The sequence below is a fragment of the Miscanthus floridulus genome, chromosome 18 (assembly GCF_019320115.1).
Source record: "Miscanthus floridulus cultivar M001 chromosome 18, ASM1932011v1, whole genome shotgun sequence".
Taxonomy (NCBI): Eukaryota; Viridiplantae; Streptophyta; class Magnoliopsida; order Poales; family Poaceae; genus Miscanthus; species Miscanthus floridulus.
In genome coordinates this window covers 1,046,080-1,064,442 of record NC_089597.1, presented here as the reverse complement: position 1 = coordinate 1,064,442, position 18,363 = coordinate 1,046,080, and the positions used below count along the sequence as shown (strand labels likewise).

The 18,363-nt window shown below is 44.3% G+C and overlaps 2 protein-coding genes across 2 annotated transcripts; both read left to right on the top strand.

The window, feature by feature from the left end:
• Positions 1 to 5,567: 5,567 nt before the first annotated feature.
• Positions 5,568 to 12,481, top strand: LOC136520404 (auxin response factor 16-like). Its single transcript, XM_066513908.1, is given in 15 exon segments — positions 5,568 to 6,172; positions 6,422 to 6,534; positions 6,632 to 6,727; positions 6,860 to 6,916; positions 7,005 to 7,160; positions 7,261 to 7,345; positions 7,621 to 7,711; positions 7,796 to 7,960; positions 8,040 to 8,235; positions 8,467 to 8,605; positions 9,194 to 9,843; positions 9,845 to 10,888; positions 11,777 to 11,967; positions 12,070 to 12,109; positions 12,111 to 12,481. Coding segments are annotated over 15 exon segments (3,174 nt in total). The 5' UTR covers positions 5,568 to 6,126; the 3' UTR covers positions 12,216 to 12,481.
• A 1,685-nt stretch (positions 12,482 to 14,166) lies between these two features.
• LOC136520297 (20 kDa chaperonin, chloroplastic-like) lies at positions 14,167 to 18,009 on the top strand. The gene is made up of 6 exons (XM_066513755.1): positions 14,167 to 14,322; positions 14,688 to 14,868; positions 15,021 to 15,200; positions 17,145 to 17,300; positions 17,458 to 17,535; positions 17,730 to 18,009. The coding sequence occupies exons 2-6, from the start codon at positions 14,716 to 14,718 to the stop codon at positions 17,901 to 17,903; spliced, it is 741 nt and encodes a 246-aa protein (XP_066369852.1). The 5' UTR covers positions 14,167 to 14,322; positions 14,688 to 14,715; the 3' UTR covers positions 17,904 to 18,009.
• The last annotated feature ends 354 nt before the right edge of the window (positions 18,010 to 18,363 follow it).

Genomic DNA, 18,363 nt, shown 5'->3' with positions numbered 1-18,363 from the left:
GATGAGATGTGGTGATGGTGGTGTGGTTATGGTTGGGATGGGATGGTGGATGGATATGGATGGATGTGGATGTGTGTGGCTGGGAATGTGTTAAAAACTGGATATTATTATTACATTACTACTGTTACTTACTTCTCTGCGCTAAGGATGCAAACCACAGCCAAATGTTAGGATCGCCAGATCCTCTTGTTTTATCTTTTCCACTAAAGCTCATTGGTGCTGACCATGGCCTGCACACATCTGGCGGTGTGCAGATTTTCCTGCTTCTCAGAGATGCTGACTTAGAAGGATTAGAAGGTCTCGTGCCTACGCTCAAGTTTGGTTCAGAGATGGAATCTACGCTGCACTACGCCAACTCTGATGATGACACATGAAGGAGGAGCCTTCACTCGATAGTCTTCCGCTAGATTAACTCTGTAATAGGTGTGTTCTCCAGTGATGTAATATCTTGTATTCTTGTAATCTTACGATGTATGACTGTGATATCGACAGATATATGATAATATGATGGAATCAACTATTGGTCTCATCATATTATAATTCATTCTGTGGATTTTCCCTTCGTGGAAAATTGAGGATGTTTCAACACGGCTGAGCAGTAGTCAAACTCTCAGCATCCATTCATTCTTTCCACCAGAGACTTAGGATCCTTTCCCTCTCTCGTTCGTTTGTAACCCCTACTACAAGCTTTCAATGCTAGTAACACGAGCAGCAGCGATGAACTAGATGTAGGGACTTTCTGTTCGAACCAGTATAAACCTCGTATCCCCTAAGCACACCATCCAAGCTAGACGCGTAATATTAGAAATTTACTCATCGGTGATAACTCGAAACACTGACAATGTTATTCACCAAAAATGAGAAAGTCCTTATAGGAAGTTAATCCATGAAGGATTTACCAATCGGTTCTTGAATAAACACCATTAATCCCTGAAGTGAATAGAGACCCGAGAGATAGAAAATGAGGAATCTTAAATACCATGAATGTGTCGTACAAATACTTAGAAAGTGCATATTGAATGGCTATCAATGAAGTGATGATATCCTCTAAATACCATAGAAGGTATAAAAATAATGGTGACTTTGGCAATTGAATTATCCCCTAAATGTCAAATGCAAGATTGGATTTATTATTTAGTGGTACAATCAAAATCCTGAAGATTTGTAGAATATCCACTAAGAAAGAATTATAAGTATTCAAACTCTAGTATAAGTTTGATGTACTATCTAGAAGATATTGAATATTATGACTTATTTACCCCCATAATCCTCTGAAAGGATTTGTTACCCTGAAGGATAAAATTTATTTGTTTTTGCATAACTAATAAGTGGTACTGCATATCATTATTAAGCACACATTTATGAAAAGTGTGGTTTGAACAATGATGTTCAAATGATGGCTTTATGAGGGGAGCAATTTGATTGAATCTACCTTGAAGGTAATTAAAACCACTAAAATTATAAAGATCAAGTAGATCATATTTGTTAAAACGTTGAAGTTTATGTATTTATCATGAAGATAAATATCTATTCATGAAGAATAGAATATCCTGAAGAATACATGACCAAAAAGGTTAACTGTTGTACTCTTTTTCTATATGTGAGTTTTTACTTGAAGGTTTCTCACACAAGGTTTTTATAATGAGACAACATGTGCAATGCAATTAACGAATGCGATGTACTTTTTTCTTCAAGAACCGTTTTTTCTACTGGGTTTTCGGATAGAGTTTTTAATGAGGCATGTGCATATCATGGTAATCGGCTAAGGGAGAGTGTTGTAAAACATACGGACTCTATCCTAGAAGGAAATGAGAAGGAGAAATCATAATCCTAGTCCGTTTGTATGTGGGCTCTTATCAAAACTCTTAGACCTTGGCAGAGCTATATATACGTGGGAGCTCTATGTTGTAATCACCAATATTCAGAGGAATAAAGAATAGTCTTCCTATCTTGTGTCTATGTATTCTACTTTCATCTGCTACGTTGATCATGAGAGACGGAGAGAGGAAGGTCCTAACCACTAGCGACGTGTTTTAAAACAATTATAGCAACTCCAACGGTTCTCCTTTCCTAACGTCAAATGAGAAAAAATTGTTATTTTAGAGATCTTGTAGCTCCAGCAGTTCTCCAAACCTAATCTCAATAAGAAAAAAGTTTTCTCGATCCCCTCAAATCATAGCCTCCCACCTCTCAAGTAAAAGCGAGACATTTTCTACCCCAATCCACTATTTTTCTTATTGGGGATTAGATTTTCTCGTTCTACTACAGAGAAGACCTTCAAAGTCTCAAAACACGTTTTATATCTATCCTAATAACTGGTTTTTGTGTTAGAGTTTTCTCGTACCGCCGGAGATGCTCTAACCATTTCGGGACTGGGCTGGACTGATGAACAAAAAGTCAAAAACAACCAATAGCTTTGGGCAACGGGCCTTTACTTCCACTACAAGTGCAGTACAGAAGGGTCTATAAAATATCATCATGTGTCGGTTTACCTCTGATGATGGTTTGGACAACACAGATTAGTTAAACATGGGGTGCATTGTTACCAAACACCCCGGAATTACGTACGTACGTAGATGATTAGAAACTTGGAGTAAGAAGGGGGGTTCTGCAGCTGCCTGTTTGCTGCTCTCCAGCTAGGCCATTTTCTTGGATTGGACATGTGAGAAGTGGAGAACAGAGGAAGCTTGCAGCTAGCCTGCAGGTCTAAGATCATTTTCATACTGATTACACAGTTTGCGCTGTCTGGCCAAATTATGGGGGTCAATGATTGGTATTTGATGCATGTGTTCAGCATGTTAGCTTCGAGGTTCAAAAGTTTAAATTTAGAAGAGATAGAGTTTTTGTATAACACTCTTTTATATACTCCCTCCGTTACATTTTTGTAAGCGCGGTTTCAACAGTCCAAGTTCATATCTTGGCAATAATTATAGCTAGTTTAATAATAATAATTGCACGCCACAAACATGCTACTAAAAACGTGATCTAACCTAGAAAGAACAAGGTGGTTTTTTATTAATACAAGAAAATAGACACCTAAATTCAAGCCGATAGAGGACTTGAATCATAGATGGTTGGATGTGTGACCCTACTTCCCACCCAATTAGTTAAGGTAGGCTCACCTCCTACAAACACACTATTAGTACAATACTCATGAAAAGAAGTACTAATGATCATGATCTTTTTTGCTATTCATTCAATGTTCACAGGAAACTAGATTATAGATCGATTTTTGCATACCATCAACAGAGTTTGGGGGGTGTTAAGTATTACTCCCCCCATTTCTTTGCTACTACAAAAAGGATGCCGAAAGACAACCTCTAGATTAATAGGAGCCAGACATCAGGAGTGCCAGTCTATAAAAATGGCAACATGCATGCCCTACAAGTCGTCTGCCTTTGTTAATATACTATTATCTGAGATAATCATACGGGGGCATAAATTGACAGACGTTCACACGGATCTAGGGACCTTGAGGGCATGAACACACCAAATTGTGATGGGAGGTTGCAACATATATCGACAATTGCATGTTAGTGTACCAAGAAAGGGAATGTATATTTGCCCTTGCTGCTTTCAAGTAAGTCTAGTTCGACCAACTCATAATCACATTTTTCATATTTCATATTTCAACCAACATCTACAAATGCTCGCGAGTTCAGTGCTCGTGTCGTGGCCCCTTGAGCTCGCACTCACACCGAGCACTGTGCAGGCTTGCCTATCAGGAGAAGAGAGAGGATGGGGAAAGAGAATGTGAGAGAAGTGATAAATTAAAATTTGTTTTAGCCCCACAAATTGAAACAATCGGGTGGGTTCTATGCAAATTTTCCGGTAGATGATAATGGTAGCTATGGAAATTGCTCGATTTAAGATTGACACCGCCCTTAGGATAAAGATATACGAAGTTCATTTTGATGTTTTAGCCCCACAACTTTGTTGACCACCCATTAACTAACATCCTCTCTCCATTTTCACTCTCCCATCTCACTCTTGATGTTTTAGCCCCATAGCTTCTCTTCCCATCTAACCCTAGCGGTGGCGGCGGGACGAGGTGGCATTCATAGTTTGGAGTTGGCTCGCAGCCCCCGTTAAAGACTTAGGGCTTGTTTGGTTGACTAGAATCGATGCCTTGGAACTATTATCAGTTAGAATGATTGAGTAGTTTGTATTAAAATTCATCAGCTGGATCGGTTTCGGACTCCGTTCCAGAATAACCGAACGGCCCCTTACCGTGCACCGGCCGTGCACGAGTGGTTTCGTGAGGCAGGCGCACGCAGCAGCGCAGACGCAGCACGGCACCGTTGCCTACGTCCCGTCCCGTCCAAGTGTCCAACGCCGCGCGCGTGGCGTGCGGGAGCCGCAATAAACAGTTCCGCATCGGCAGCGCCGCCACTCGTTCGCGTGTTCCGGTGCGCACGGGACGGCAGGTCGGCAGCCGGCACGTCATGGGCCAATGGCGTGTGTTGAGGACAAGGCAGGCGCAGCCGCGGTGCACGTTGACTTGGGAAGTCCACGAGGAGCGGCCCGGGCCCGGGCGCGCCGTACGGAGACTCGGAGAGGGAGATGAGTGACTGACGCGCCGTTGCTCGTGCTCTCACCGAGCCCTCCTGATCCGTGGGGCGGATCCAATCCAAAGGCAGATAATCTTTCGTTGTACTGCATCACAGCATTAGTGCATCTGAAGCTAGCAAGTGTACCTGAGTACTATCTTGTATCGGGGGAATCAAGGCAGCACTCAGCTCATGGTTAATCGCGACGCGTCCCGTTACCGAGTCATCTTGCCGCAACTGCAACCGCAACGCATAATTTCAGTTGGTCAAATGCTCAAAGCCTTCCATCACAGTTGCGAGATGACGGTCTCGCCCTCGCCCTCGCCCTCGTCCATGTCGCATCTGCAACGCCGAGTGGCATGTGGCCTTGTCCGCCTTCTTAACCATACCAACAGCTCGGTAGCTGTACCTGTATGTATGCCGCAGGTAGAGGCATCCTTTTCTAAACTCTGTAGCTTCGGACATACCGACACGCATACTCCAACCAAATAGATGTAACCGGAACCGGGCAGACAAACGAAACGAACTCGCCACGCCTGTGAGCGCGATCGATGGACAACCTGCACGGCTGCATTCGCCACGCCCGTTCCGTGCGCCGCTAGAGCACGCTCACGCTTTCGCCGTGGCGCGGCCCGTGTGACTCGCCGCACGCGTCGCTCTCGCTGCTCCTCGCACCGGCACGAGCCAACAAAACCGCCCGTCGCGGTCCGCCCTCCTCGGCGCGGCACGGGCCCGACACGGCCGCACAGGCGCCCGGCACTAGCCCACACCCGTCGCCGTCGTCGTCAGGCTCGTCGCGGCACCACGCGCGTCCTCCCGGTCCCGGGCCCCGCCGGCGGCCGCCCAGTCGGCAGCCTCCGTTCCCGTCCGCCAGCGCGTACGTGGGGCGGAAGCTACCGGCCACGGCGCCACTAGCCGGTATATTTTTTTAACCACCGGAGGCCGCCGCTGCGCGCGGCACGCCAGCGCCCACGAGCTAGTCCTGCTTGCTTCCTCCCTCGCGCGCGTCGCGGCCATTTCTTTACTCCAGCCGCGGCACAGCGCCAGCCCCGCCCCGCCCCGCCCCACCACCCGGTTCCGCGCCCCGCGGCCCTCGTCCCGTCCCCATTTTTTTAAACCCCGCTTGTCTCCCTCCTCCGCCTTCTCTCCCCTCTCCCCCGTTGCTTCCCAGTCCCAACTCGCGCAGCACCCCCCGTCCCACGCTCGCGAGCTCGACCGACGGCGTGTGGAGCCCGGAGTAACGCGCGGGGCTGGCTCGGGAGAGGCGGCGGAAGCTTCAGAGAGCGCCTGACTTTAGGCGCCGTGGATGAGCTGGCGCCTCGGCACGGCGGCTGGTGTGCTGTGCTGGTGCGCGGCGAAAGATTCATTGGCCGGATTCTCACGGCGCCTGAGTTTAGGCCTTGCTCCTCCGCTGATCCGAGTTTGATACCCCGAATTGCCTCGCGCGCCCTCACTTTCGTCGGGAAGCAGGGCGTCAGCTACTAGCAGTTCGTAAAAGGTGGTGGTGGTGGTAGGAGAAGGTGGGGGTGAATATTCGCGTATCCGGACACGGGACTTGGTTCAGGATCTCGGCGAGATGAAGGATCAGGGATCGGGCGGCGTCACTCCCAGCCCCGCAGAAGGTGAGGACTTCCTTGCTTGCAGTCCAATTTCTCATGGATTTCAGCGCCACCTTTACATTTCTCAACTCAGCATCTTGTGATCTTGTCATGATTCATGATCGTCGCCGTTGAGCTGCCCACCTATCTGTAATCGCAGTTACTTCTTGTTGTCGTTTGTGGTTAACTGCGAGGAAATTGATTCGTGAATCTTCTTTACTTGATCTGGGATGCAGTGTAATAATTGGCTCCTTTTTTATTTGAAAAACCCAGGGGAAAAGAAACCCATCAACACGGAGTTGTGGCATGCTTGTGCCGGGCCCCTGGTGTCGTTGCCCCCGGTGGGTAGTCTCGTCGTGTACTTCCCGCAGGGCCATAGTGAACAGGTGCAGGATTTATCAGTGCGCAGGACCATAGTGAACATGAGTTGATTCAGGAAATATATTTTCTGAAAATTTTCCTGTTCTGGTAATTCTGTATCAGGTTGCTGCTTCAATGCATAAAGAGCTGGACACCATCCCCAGCTACCCATCTCTGCCTTCTAAGTTGATCTGCAAGCTCCTAAGTCTCACCTTACATGTATGTCAATGCTAGTTTTATCCTCTTGTGCTGCATCTTCTTTTTTAACCACCCTACCCGGTTCTTCCAGACAGCCTGGGAAGTGCCAATTTTGGCCACTAATTGGGCACACGAAACATATTTCTTGTGCAGGCAGATTCTGAAACCGATGAAGTTTATGCCCAGATGACGCTTCAGCCTGTGAACAAAGTATGTGAGCATTCTTTTTGAGAAAGCTATTTTCGTTGTAGATTTCTTAAGTGGAAATGAACTATTTTTTCTCTCTCAACACAACTAGTATGATCGAGACGCAATGCTGGCATCTGAACTGGGTCTGAAGCAAAACAAACAACCAACAGAATTCTTTTGCAAGACGTTGACAGCAAGCGACACAAGTACGCATGGGGGATTCTCAGTGCCACGCCGTGCAGCTGAGAAGATATTTCCACCGCTAGTATGCAATATTTCTGCATAACATTGGAATAACTTTAATGGATCTATGAATTTATCAGATGCAATAAATACCTCCCTTACCAGGGTATCATGTTCGATAGGACTTTACGATGCAACCACCAGCCCAAGAACTCATTGCCAAGGATCTGCATGATATTTCATGGAAATTTCGACATATCTACCGAGGTACTGAAAATTGCCGAGCACTGAAATAATACATGTATATTAACTTTGTACTGTATATGGATGTGAATTGTTTTTTTTTCCCGAATACGGATGTGAATTATTATGCAGCCTGGTTCGCTGCTGGAAATTTTTTGGGTACATTATTTATGTTTGGCCTTTAGCAGCTATTAGAATTCCAATTTTTCATGAAACTTTTAAGGAAATCTGTACTAGGACATGATGTCTGATAACAGAGGTGTTCTGTACTTATCACTCTACTGTACCTGCACATGCAGGTCAACCGAAGAGGTATCTTTTGACAACTGGTTGGAGTGTCTTCGTCAGTACAAAAAGGCTGTTAGCTGGTGATTCAGTTCTCTTTATAAGGTAATATCATCAATTCCAGTCATTAAAAACTATGTGTGTATCTAGATAGTTACAGAAAACATTGATCTTACACATTTTTTCCAGGGATGAGAAATCTCAGCTTCTCTTAGGTATAAGGCGTGCTAGCAGACCCCAACCAGCTCTGTCATCATCAGTTTTATCAAGTGACAGCATGCACATTGGAATCCTGGCAGCAGCAGCCCATGCTGCTGCAAATAGTAGCCCATTTACTATTTTCTATAACCCAAGGTATTTTAGTTGCTAATTGTACCTTATTGAAACTTTCAGCCAGTACTTAGGCTAATGAATCATACTATTCTTCGGATAGGGCAAGCCCATCGGAATTTGTCATCCCTTTAGCAAAATACAATAAAGCTCTGTATACACAAGTGTCCCTTGGAATGCGATTCAGAATGCTCTTTGAGACAGAGGATTCAGGGGTAAGAAGGTACATGGGCACGATCACAGGCATTGGCGACTTAGATCCACTGCGGTGGAAGAATTCTCATTGGCGAAACCTTCAGGTATGTCATTCATCTTCTTTTTCAGGTTAATCTGCAGTGATATCCATTTAATTCAGCTACATCCAGTAAGAAATTAGCTGGGTCAAGAAGTGAAGCTGGAGTTACACGAGTCAACCCTGATATATGGATTTTATATAAGATTTACCTAACACCATATGGAAATGAGTTTCAAAGACTGTAGCATAAAAGGATGGCAGATTCATCTGACTTCATCTGTCTTTTCCACTTCAGGTTGGTTGGGATGAATCAACTGCATCTGAGAGGCGCACCCGTGTTTCGATATGGGAGATTGAACCAGTTGCTACACCATTTTATATATGCCCACCACCATTTTTCAGGCCAAAGCTTCCTAAGCAGCCAGGAATGCCAGGTACAAATAATATTATGGTATCTACCATACAAGAAATAATTTTCTCAAACACACAGGGGAGCTGCATATCATTGCATTAATAGAAGAGAGTTACAACACATGCACGCACCCCCACCCCCACCCTTCAGATGAAAGGATTACATACATGCCTGTAAAAAAAAATGACCATACAGGAAATAATGCAATACACAATTTGGCCTTATTATCTTTTTTTACTTCTGTTTTTCATGCATTTGTTAAACCGATTGATTATCATGTGGCCCTGAATACTTAAGTTGGCAAAAATTTATTTCGTGAACTTAGTTCTTACTCTTTCTTGTCTATAACCTTGATACATAAACTACCAGCAAGAAGTGTTGGTTGCTTGTTGAAAATCACAAATAAGTTGCACAGGACATGGAGGATCCCTTTCCTAAATGTCATTGCTTCTTGTTTATGTATAAATTAGACTTTTAACTATGAGCAGGAATACTGGCCTACTTGTTTGTCATCCTTGTGTTTGAGTCATTTCTTGATCAACGAATTCAACATTCATGCATCTATTTTTCTGAAGATATACTTTGCCCTTCTGTAAAATGAATCTTGCAGATGATGAAAACGAGGTTGAGAGTGCTTTCAAAAGAGCGATGCCATGGCTTGCTGATGACTTTGCTCTGAAAGATGTCCAAAATGCATTATTTCCAGGCCTGAGCCTAGTTCAGTGGATGGCTATGCAGCAAAATCCTCAGATGCTAGCAACTGCTGCCCCTGCTGTACAGTCGCAGTACTTGACCTCTAATGCACTGGGTATGCAGGATGGGATAGGCAGTGCCAGTGAAGATCCAACAAAAAGATTGAGTATGCAGGCCCAAAATATTGGCTTACCTAATTTACAGGCTGGTTCCAAAGTGGACCACCCTGCAATTACCTCATTAGCTCAACACCAGCAGCAGCCTCACCATGTATTGCAACAACAGCAGGTCCAACCACTGCAGCAAAGTTCTGCGATTCTGCAGCAACAGCAAGCCCAGCTGTTGCAGCAAAATGCCATTCACTTGCAGCAGCAGCAAGAACAACTCCAACGGCAACAATCACAGCCACAGCAACAGTTGAAAGCTACTGCATGTCTTCAGTCACCGGACCAGCACAAGCTGAAAGAGCAACAGCCTTCAGGTGGACAAGCTGTCTCACAAGCACAATTGTTAAACCAGATTTTGCAACCATCTTCATCTCAGCTACAACAGTTGGGTTTACCCAATGTCACCTACCCAGCGCGCAGGGTTGCCAGGTCTAACAACGATGGGTTCTTTGCAGCAATCACAATTAACTCAGACTCCACAGCTGCAACAAACAGCAGAATACCAGCAGGCACTCCTACAAAGTCAACAACCCCAACTACAACAGCTATCACAATCAGAACTGCAGCTGCAGCTGCTTCAAAAGATTCAACAACAAAATCTGCTATCTCAACTGAACCCACAGCACCCACAGCATCAGTCCCAGCTGATCCAACAATTGTCTCAGAAAAGCCAGGAAATTCTCCAGCAACAAGTTCTTCAACATCAGTTGGGTGGTCCTGATGCCATGGGCCAGCTCAAACATTTGCAGCAAACACCTTTGAACCATACGACGGGATCCCTGACACCCCAGCAACTTGTAAGATCACACTCAGCACTCGCTGAGAGCGAAGAACCATCCAGCTTAACAGCTCCATCTGGCAGCCGTATCTCCCCAATAAATTCATTGAGTAGAGCACACCAAGGAAGCAGAAATTTGCCTGAGATGCCAGCAACACCGCACATTGAGCACTTACTTCAGGAAATTCAAAGTAAGTCAGATAATCGAATCAAGAATGATATACAAGGTAGTAAAGAAACGGTCCATGCACCTAATCGTCATCTAGCTTCAGATCAACTTGATGCGTCATCTGCTACCTCCTTTTGTTTAGACGAGAGCCCACGAGAAGGCTTTTCCTTTCCTCCAGTTTGTTTGGATAACAATGTTCAAGTTGATCCAAGAGAGAATTTTCTTATTGCGGAAAATGTGGATACATTAATGCCCGACGCCCTGTTGTCAAGAGGGATGTCGTCTGGAAAGGGTATATGCAATCTGCCTTCTGGACAAAGGGATCATAGGGATGTGGAGAACGAGCTATCCTCTGCTGCATTCAGCTCACAGTCATTTGGTGTGCCTGACATGTCTTTCAAGCCTGGATGTTCAAGTGATGTTGCTGTTGCTGATGGTGGAATGGCAAGCCAAGGTTTGTGGAATAGTCAAACACAACGGATGAGAACCTTCACCAAGGTTGGTTACTTGGTAACACTTACCTAAGAATGCATTTATTATGCATACCTGTATGTGTCAATATGTGCACGCTCTCAAAACCGTGAAGTACTCTAATATTCTCTTAGTAGTACATCTAGTGGAGTCATAAAAGCTTACCTTCATGAGAAAACCTTGTCTTCACCAACTAATAAATAGGTGTGGATATCAGTGTAGTATTAGCGTTGAAGTATAAGTGAACTGTCCACCCTTCTCCATCGTTAAGCTTTTAGGTTAAACTGATTGGCTCATGCAACTCAATATGGTTCCACAGGGTCAAAGGTCTAAACCTTTTGTGCATGATACTCAATATGGCATTAGTGCTAAAGGATCTCAAATTCCAATCCTGGCTAGCACAATAAATAAAATAATTGTTGCCCATTCCTATTTCAAATATGAGGCCTGGAGCGAGCCTCCATTTGATGGGTAGTGTTGAAGCATATGTGAATTCTCCACCACTCATCATCAGCGTAAGCTTTTGGGATTGAACTGATTAGTACATGCAAATGAGTAGTTGAATACTTAGTGTTTAGAAAGTCGTTTGGATGGCACTGAGGAACATATATATTTGCATGCCACCTTGGAGTTACCATTCCAGCATTGCATAAATGGGATAAATTGTGACCTGATGTAGGGTGCATATAGCTCTAAGCTGGACGATGAATTATTATTTACTCCCATACATATAACATTGGTGAGAGTTTTGAAGTGTGTATACTAAGGTTTACAACCCTGTTTCAGTCTTGGGCTGAATACTCTGCTCATTATATTTACTCAATTACTCAATTGTTACTATGTGCCAAACTGATACCCAGTGGTGCAATTATGCAATAATAGTGCAATCATATGTACACTCATCTTGATTTGAAGGTTCAAAAGCGTGGATCTGTTGGGAGATCAATTGATATAACACGATACCGAGGTTATGAAGATCTTCGGCATGATCTTGCATGCATGTTTGGTATTCAAGGGCAACTTGAAGACCCCTACAGAACGGATTGGAAGCTGGTCTATGTTGATCATGAAAATGACATCCTCCTTGTCGGGGATGACCCCTGGGAGTAAGTTCCTACTTCTGTTTCCTTCGTCTCTTTGGTACATCCTTACCATGGTGCTTCCTTAACCTATTCCATTTCTGATGATTTGAAAATCCCGACCTGCAGGGAGTTTGTAAGCTGTGTCAAGAGCATTAAAATATTATCAGTCTGCTGAAGTACAGCAAATGAGCTTGGATGGTGACCTTGGTTGCATCCCTCCTCAAACTCAAGCCTGTAGTGCTTCTGATGACGCAAATGCATGGAGGGCCTGACGTAAATACTAATATGCTTCTTACCATTTTTTAAATGATACCGAGAGTCAGGGTTAAAGAAGTGAAATACACGGCTAACTAATTACGAGGTATAACTTAGAGCCAACTCACTGACAGAATCGATGAAAAACTTGTGGCAGAAGTTGGTCAGCAAGCTGCCATATTTTAGAGGTCTTGACGGCAGACGCTTTGTTCCACTGAAATCGGGTAATTACTCAACATAATCAAATTAGTTTCCTTTTTTTTGTGTGTATGTTGGGTGTGTGTGTGTGTGTGGGGGGGGGGGGGGGGGGGGGGGGGGGGGGGGGGTTGTGGGGGGATATAAGACTTCTTTGAAGTTGAGAAGCTACTCTGGTTTTTGGGACCTACGTTCATTGTAATCCGATAGAAATTTGTTTCATTATCTCAGTGTATATATGTGCTGTATCACTGTAATTGTTGGTTTTCCAACTCGCAATCCCCATTGTAATTGTTCCAGTGTGCTACTTTCACCACTGAAGTACTAGTAGAAAATTAGAAATTGTATTGACTACCTGTAACAGAATTTGATTCAGTATCGGACATAGCACAGTCTTGTTAATTTTTTTTGCAGTTTAGATGGGTCCGTAATAACGCTTGAAAATGTCTGCTATTTTATTTGCAGAATTTGATTCGGCCCCGTTCGCTGGTCTGAAACTTGGCTGAAAACACTGTTCCGACTGGTTCGTTGGGAGAGAAAAACACTATTGGGCTGTTTTGATGAACAGTAACACGTGAGGGGGACCAGACAGCTGGCTGGACGGGTTCAGACCAGCGAACACCATTGAACCATATTTACACTCCGTAGTTACGTAGGCAGAAATGCAGAGCTAGCGTGCATTCTGGGTGGGATATGTTTTCAATCGCAGCCTCTGTTTGTCGAGCAGCTGTTTTGTTGCGGGAAAACCTATTACGATTACGACGGAGCCGTTGTGCGGGATACAGAGGACATGCAACCTACTGGGCCGATTTCATTCTTAGTGATGGCGCGAATCGATTGGGACGGACCAATTCCAAACGGCCCACGTTAGGAACCAATACAAAAGAAAAAAGGAAAAACTTATTTATCTCTCTCAGGTATCATTGGTGAGGGAAGGGGATCAGGTGTCTCGTCTTTCTGTGAGGGAGAGTGGAGAGATGTTAGGAGATTGATAAAAGATTTTAAAAAGGAGATTGATAAAACATAGAAAAGGAGAATTAGAAAAAAAATCTAGAGCTTATTTTTTTTTTATTTTACGACAGCTTTAGAGCATCTCCAATAGTTTTTCAAAACAACAATTGGTAAATTGATGAAGTTTTTTCAAGTGGATAAAATGATGTTAGGAGCATATTTATAGCGCTTCCCAACAATTCTAAAATCTCGCTCCTTAAAAAGAAGAAAATTTGCATCAGAAATCCTAAACTATCCCCAAATCACACAAACTACTTTTATACTTTTTCCTTTCTTATACATTTACATTAGAAACCATTCCCTACTTATTCTTTTCCACATCATTCCTCGTCTACATTGGCCAATCGATACATTTCCGTGCGATTAGGTCGATTTTACCAAGTGCGGAAAGATTGTGAGTTAAGTTGGTTGGAGAGCAATTTTCTTAATCTTACTAAAAAGTTAAGATTGAGAGTGTGTTTTGAAAACTCCTGGATGTCCTTAGGAAAAGATGATCGATTTTCTTAACCTGATAGCGTCTGGCCCATTTCAAACGCAGTCCCTAGGACGTTCCAGAACCATCCGGTTGCTACGCACCAGGCACGCAACACCAACCAAGCCAAGCGGTAACCCCGCTCTGCTCTGTACAGGCCGGTAGCCCGGTACGGTACCCCTCCGGAGCAGCTTACCCCGCCCAAATCCATCCAAACTCAGTCGAAACTCCCGTGCGCAAGCCCAAATCGGCGCAGGGTAATCAGGCGGCCGCGGCGCAGCGGACGCGCGCTGGCGTTGGGGATAAAAAGTGGGGGCTGGGCTTTAGCTCGACGCCGCTGCTCTACTCTCCTAGCATAGGGTTTATCTTCTCCCGTCCTCTGCCCCCAGCTCGCTTCTCGCACACGGCAGCCGGATTCCGAAGCAGCCCCAGGCCCCAGCCATAAGGTACCACCCGCTGGGATTCTCGCTTGTTGGGTGTTGGATTTGGCCGGTTTAGGGACTGGGATTGGAGGTCAGTTTGACGTACTCCGATCCGATTCCGATTGGGGTCCCTCTTTTCTCGTTCTGTGGATCGGCGTGTCGATTCAGTTAGGTGTTTGGTACTGCAATGGGCGCGCTTGATTTAATTGAGTTATCTTATGTGCGTGGATCGAGTGGACTCTCATCTGCTCTAGGTGTGAATGTTGGGGGGATTGGTTGACTAATTCAGTTCATTTCAATTGAGATTTCGATGGTTGTGAGATTGCCCTCGATACTATGTTGGTTTTTGACCAATTTAAGCTCAGATTGGTGTGTGTCTCGAATTGCAGCTTCTAATCGTTTAGAGAGCACACGAGAATGTCGTCGGTGCAGCTCTCTGGTGCTGGAGTCGCGGCTGTGGCCTTCACGAACAAGGGCCTAGTCTCTCAGCCTGCAGCGCTCCGGGTCTGCTCGCCGAGGCGCTCGGTCCGTAGCCTGGTCGTGAAGGCTGCCACCGTCGTCACCCCAAAGGTATTCAGCCGTAGTCTGTGGCTTTGGGTTGTACCGCGCGCCCAATTTTAGCCTGAATGCTCAGGATTCACTTCCAAGTGTTTTGTAGAATGTAGGTATGCTTGTGTATAGCTTGCAGCATTTGAGTTTAATGTGATGTCATGTTATTACAGTACACTTCACTGAAGCCTCTGGGAGATAGGGTGCTTGTGAAGCTCGGTGCTGCCGAGGAGAAGACAGTTGGTGGCATCTTGCTTCCATCTACCGCGCAGACTAAACCGCAAGGAGGTGAGGTTGTTGCTGTTGGAGAGGGAAGGACCATTGGGGACAAGAAAGTAGCGGTTGATATAAAGGTAAATCATTGTTTCTGGTGGATTAGTAATTTTAATGTCTAATCCATATGCCTCTGTTATGAATTGCTGGTGGTAAATATAGATATGATTAGATTAGATGAAGGTTCCATCCTTGTAGTCATAACTTAATTTAATGCGATGCGCCGACCCAGGATTTGAGGCTCACTAGTAGGCTTCATATTGCACAAACAAGAACACACTTTTGAATTGTAATTCTGAATTGTCAAGGGAATGGTTAAATTGAAAGTTAAAGGTGGTTCTTTGGAAAAAAAAAAGTCATGTGATACCTATATAATCCTACTTTTCTTATTGTTACTAGGTACTCTGTGCATCTGATAATTGTACTATAGAACTACTCTTTTCCTTCTAGCTAATTTGTTACATGTTGCTTAGATACAAGCCATACCTGTGAGATTGAGTTAGAGTAGTCATTGGAAGTGCAAAGCAGAAGATATAGCTAATTCGTCACATGGTGTATGGGTACAGGCTGTATCTGCAACTGCAAGCTACTATAACTGAGTTTGAGTAGCCTTGAAACTCCCTTGCTAGACTGCTAGATTAGCAATCAAGTTAGCAATCCTCACATCAGCATTTTTGTAGCTAGTTATCCCTAGTTTGTCTCTAAATACATGGAGATGGTTCCTCTCACAAGAAGCTCAAGTGAGTGTTACTAGCAAGGAAATTCAGGAGTTACTCTATCTCAATTGTGCTAACTTGGAGTTACAAAGTAATTTGTGTGCCCAAGCTTTTCAAAAGTTATATGGTCTGCACATAGGAATCCTCTAGATCTTTACAAAACATACTGTACACCTGAATTGGATGGATAGAACTGCACTGAGTTGTAGTTAGGCGAGGTTCTTTTTTATCGGAGTTAGGTGAGGTTCTCGTATCCACATCACATCAAGCTAGAACTTACCACAATCTTAGGAGCAAGCTACATTTTGGTTGTCCTACAAATGATGTCCAAAATACCCACTGAATATTGGACTTGTTAAGTGTGATAAAATGTTAGCATGGGTAAAACACTTGGCCAAATTTAGTTCGGTACTTCGGTTGTTTTGGACTCCAGTCCATCCCAATATGGCACGTGGACCATGTGTTAGTACTACCAAGTTTGGGTTTGCCAAGCTTTCTTTCTATACTTTGGCTTGAGCCCTAATTTTTTGGCCATGCTCTGGATCGGGCAGCTCTAAAATTCTGTGTGTGGGTGGGTGGGGGAAAAGGATGAGCTCATGCTAATCTGGTAACTGGTACTAGAGAAAGTGAATGAGTTTGGTGGAATAGAGTGTAGGTTGGCCTACAGGATCTGGTGCTTGATCCCAGGTTGGTCCAACCGAAAACATCCTTTCTCAAAAAGGACTAACAATTTTCCATTTGCATATTAAGAACCATTAATTGCGCCTTGGACAAATCGGATTATCTTCTGGAACTGGGGATGCACAACTCAAAACTATCTCTGCTGATTGATGCACAGAAAGAGCTTTGCATTCTGTTTTATTATAATTGCAACTGGCAAATTTGTATTAGTTCATGAATAGTGTTAATTGGGGCCAAGGGAAATGTCTCTAGTGCAGGCCTGAGCATAAATGGATATTTGGTTGCTTGCGAATTGAACTTCTAGTCGTACAAATATGTTCCTTCACCGTTATGCTCTGCTTTGTATTCAAGATATGGACTTGTGGTAACATAATGAGATTAGGATAAACCAAGCTCAGCCTATGCAGGAAATTTGTTTTACCAAACTTGCTTCCTGCAGTTTAGCTGGAGCTTTGACTGCTTTAGTATAACAATTACCTCTAATTTACTAGCAGACAGGTTAGATGATGTAATGCTGTCAACCTAGTTTTCATGTGTGTACTACTGCCTAAGTGCTTATTGTTTGGCACTCTTTCCTTCATTGCCCATGAAATGCTTGGCCTTAATGTGTATCCCTTTGTCTTTTAGACTGGAGCACAAGTAGTATACTCAAAGTATGCTGGGACTGAGGTCGAATTCAATGACTCAAAGCATCTTATTCTCAAAGAAGACGATATCATTGGTGTTCTTGAGACAGATGATGTGAAGTATATGAAGCCTCTCAATGACCGTGTTCTCATCAAGGTATTCATACATTCTTTCTTGTTGCAACAATTGTCATAGATGTTTATATATTGGGTTGGTAAACTTTGAGTTTTGTGAGTTGTCTGTCTTGTTCTTATTATATTCTGCTCTTGTACAGCATGTATAAAGTTACATTTCTCGTGGCATGCCATGACAGGTTGCAGAAGCTGAAGACAAAACTCCTGGGGGTCTTATCCTCACTGAAACAACTAAAGAGAAGCCATCCATCGGAACGGTGAGTTCTTGCCACCAGCTTGCCTATAAGAATAATGTATTTCTCTTCTATGCTTGTGCTGAGTTGCAGCTTGCAGGATTCGATACCTCAAGATACATGTACAGGAGACAGCACTTAGCAAAGTATTCACGCTCTGACCGTTAAAGATGATTGACATCAGAATACATGAGCTAAGCTCTGTTTCGTCGGTGCAGGTTGTAGCTGTTGGACCGGGTCCTCTGGACGAGGAAGGCAAGAGGCAGCCACTGTTAGTGCCGGCGGGCAGCACGGTACTGTACTCCAAGTATGCAGGGAGCGAGTTCAAGGGCGCTGATGGCACGGGCTACATCGTGTTGAGAGCATCGGATGTGATGGCTGTCCTGTCTTGAGCCGTTCGTTTCCAGCTCTTACTGTAGTTTGCAACCTTATCTGCCGTATCTTTTTCAGCGAAGGAACAATATTTTTCTCTCACAACAAATCAAGCGAATCAATACTTTTCAGCTCTTTTTCAGCGAAGCGAACAGGGCAAAATAGTTGTGAAGTGGTATGAAACGATCGCTTTGTGGTGGTCATCACAAAATGCTGATACTGTTCTGGACATTCGGATAGAATTTGTGTGCACACGAGTTACGGGCTACCTGTGTTGGGGTTATAAACGTCAGCAAGTGAGAGCACTCAGTTATTTTTACAAAGGATATTCAGGGGTGATGAAGTCACCTTTCTTTGCCGAATTCTACTATTTCCTTGGATTCTGGACTTCAGTTCCGTACCCGTTTGATGAATTGATTGGCAATAGCCAACGAGATGAGGGTTTGAGATGATCTTGCGGCTTCTTGTTGCGGAACGTTT

Bases quoted from the DNA above. Each gene is read 5' to 3' on its own strand.
- LOC136520297 (XM_066513755.1), top strand. From the start codon at position 14,716: ATGTCGTCGGTGCAGCTCTCTGGTGCTGGAGTCGCGGCTGTGGCCTTC. The intron at 17,301-17,457 runs GTATTCATACAT...ATGCCATGACAG, and splicing joins ATGACCGTGTTCTCATCAAG to GTTGCAGAAGCTGAAGACAA. The intron at 17,536-17,729 runs GTGAGTTCTTGC...TCGTCGGTGCAG, and splicing joins AGAAGCCATCCATCGGAACG to GTTGTAGCTGTTGGACCGGG.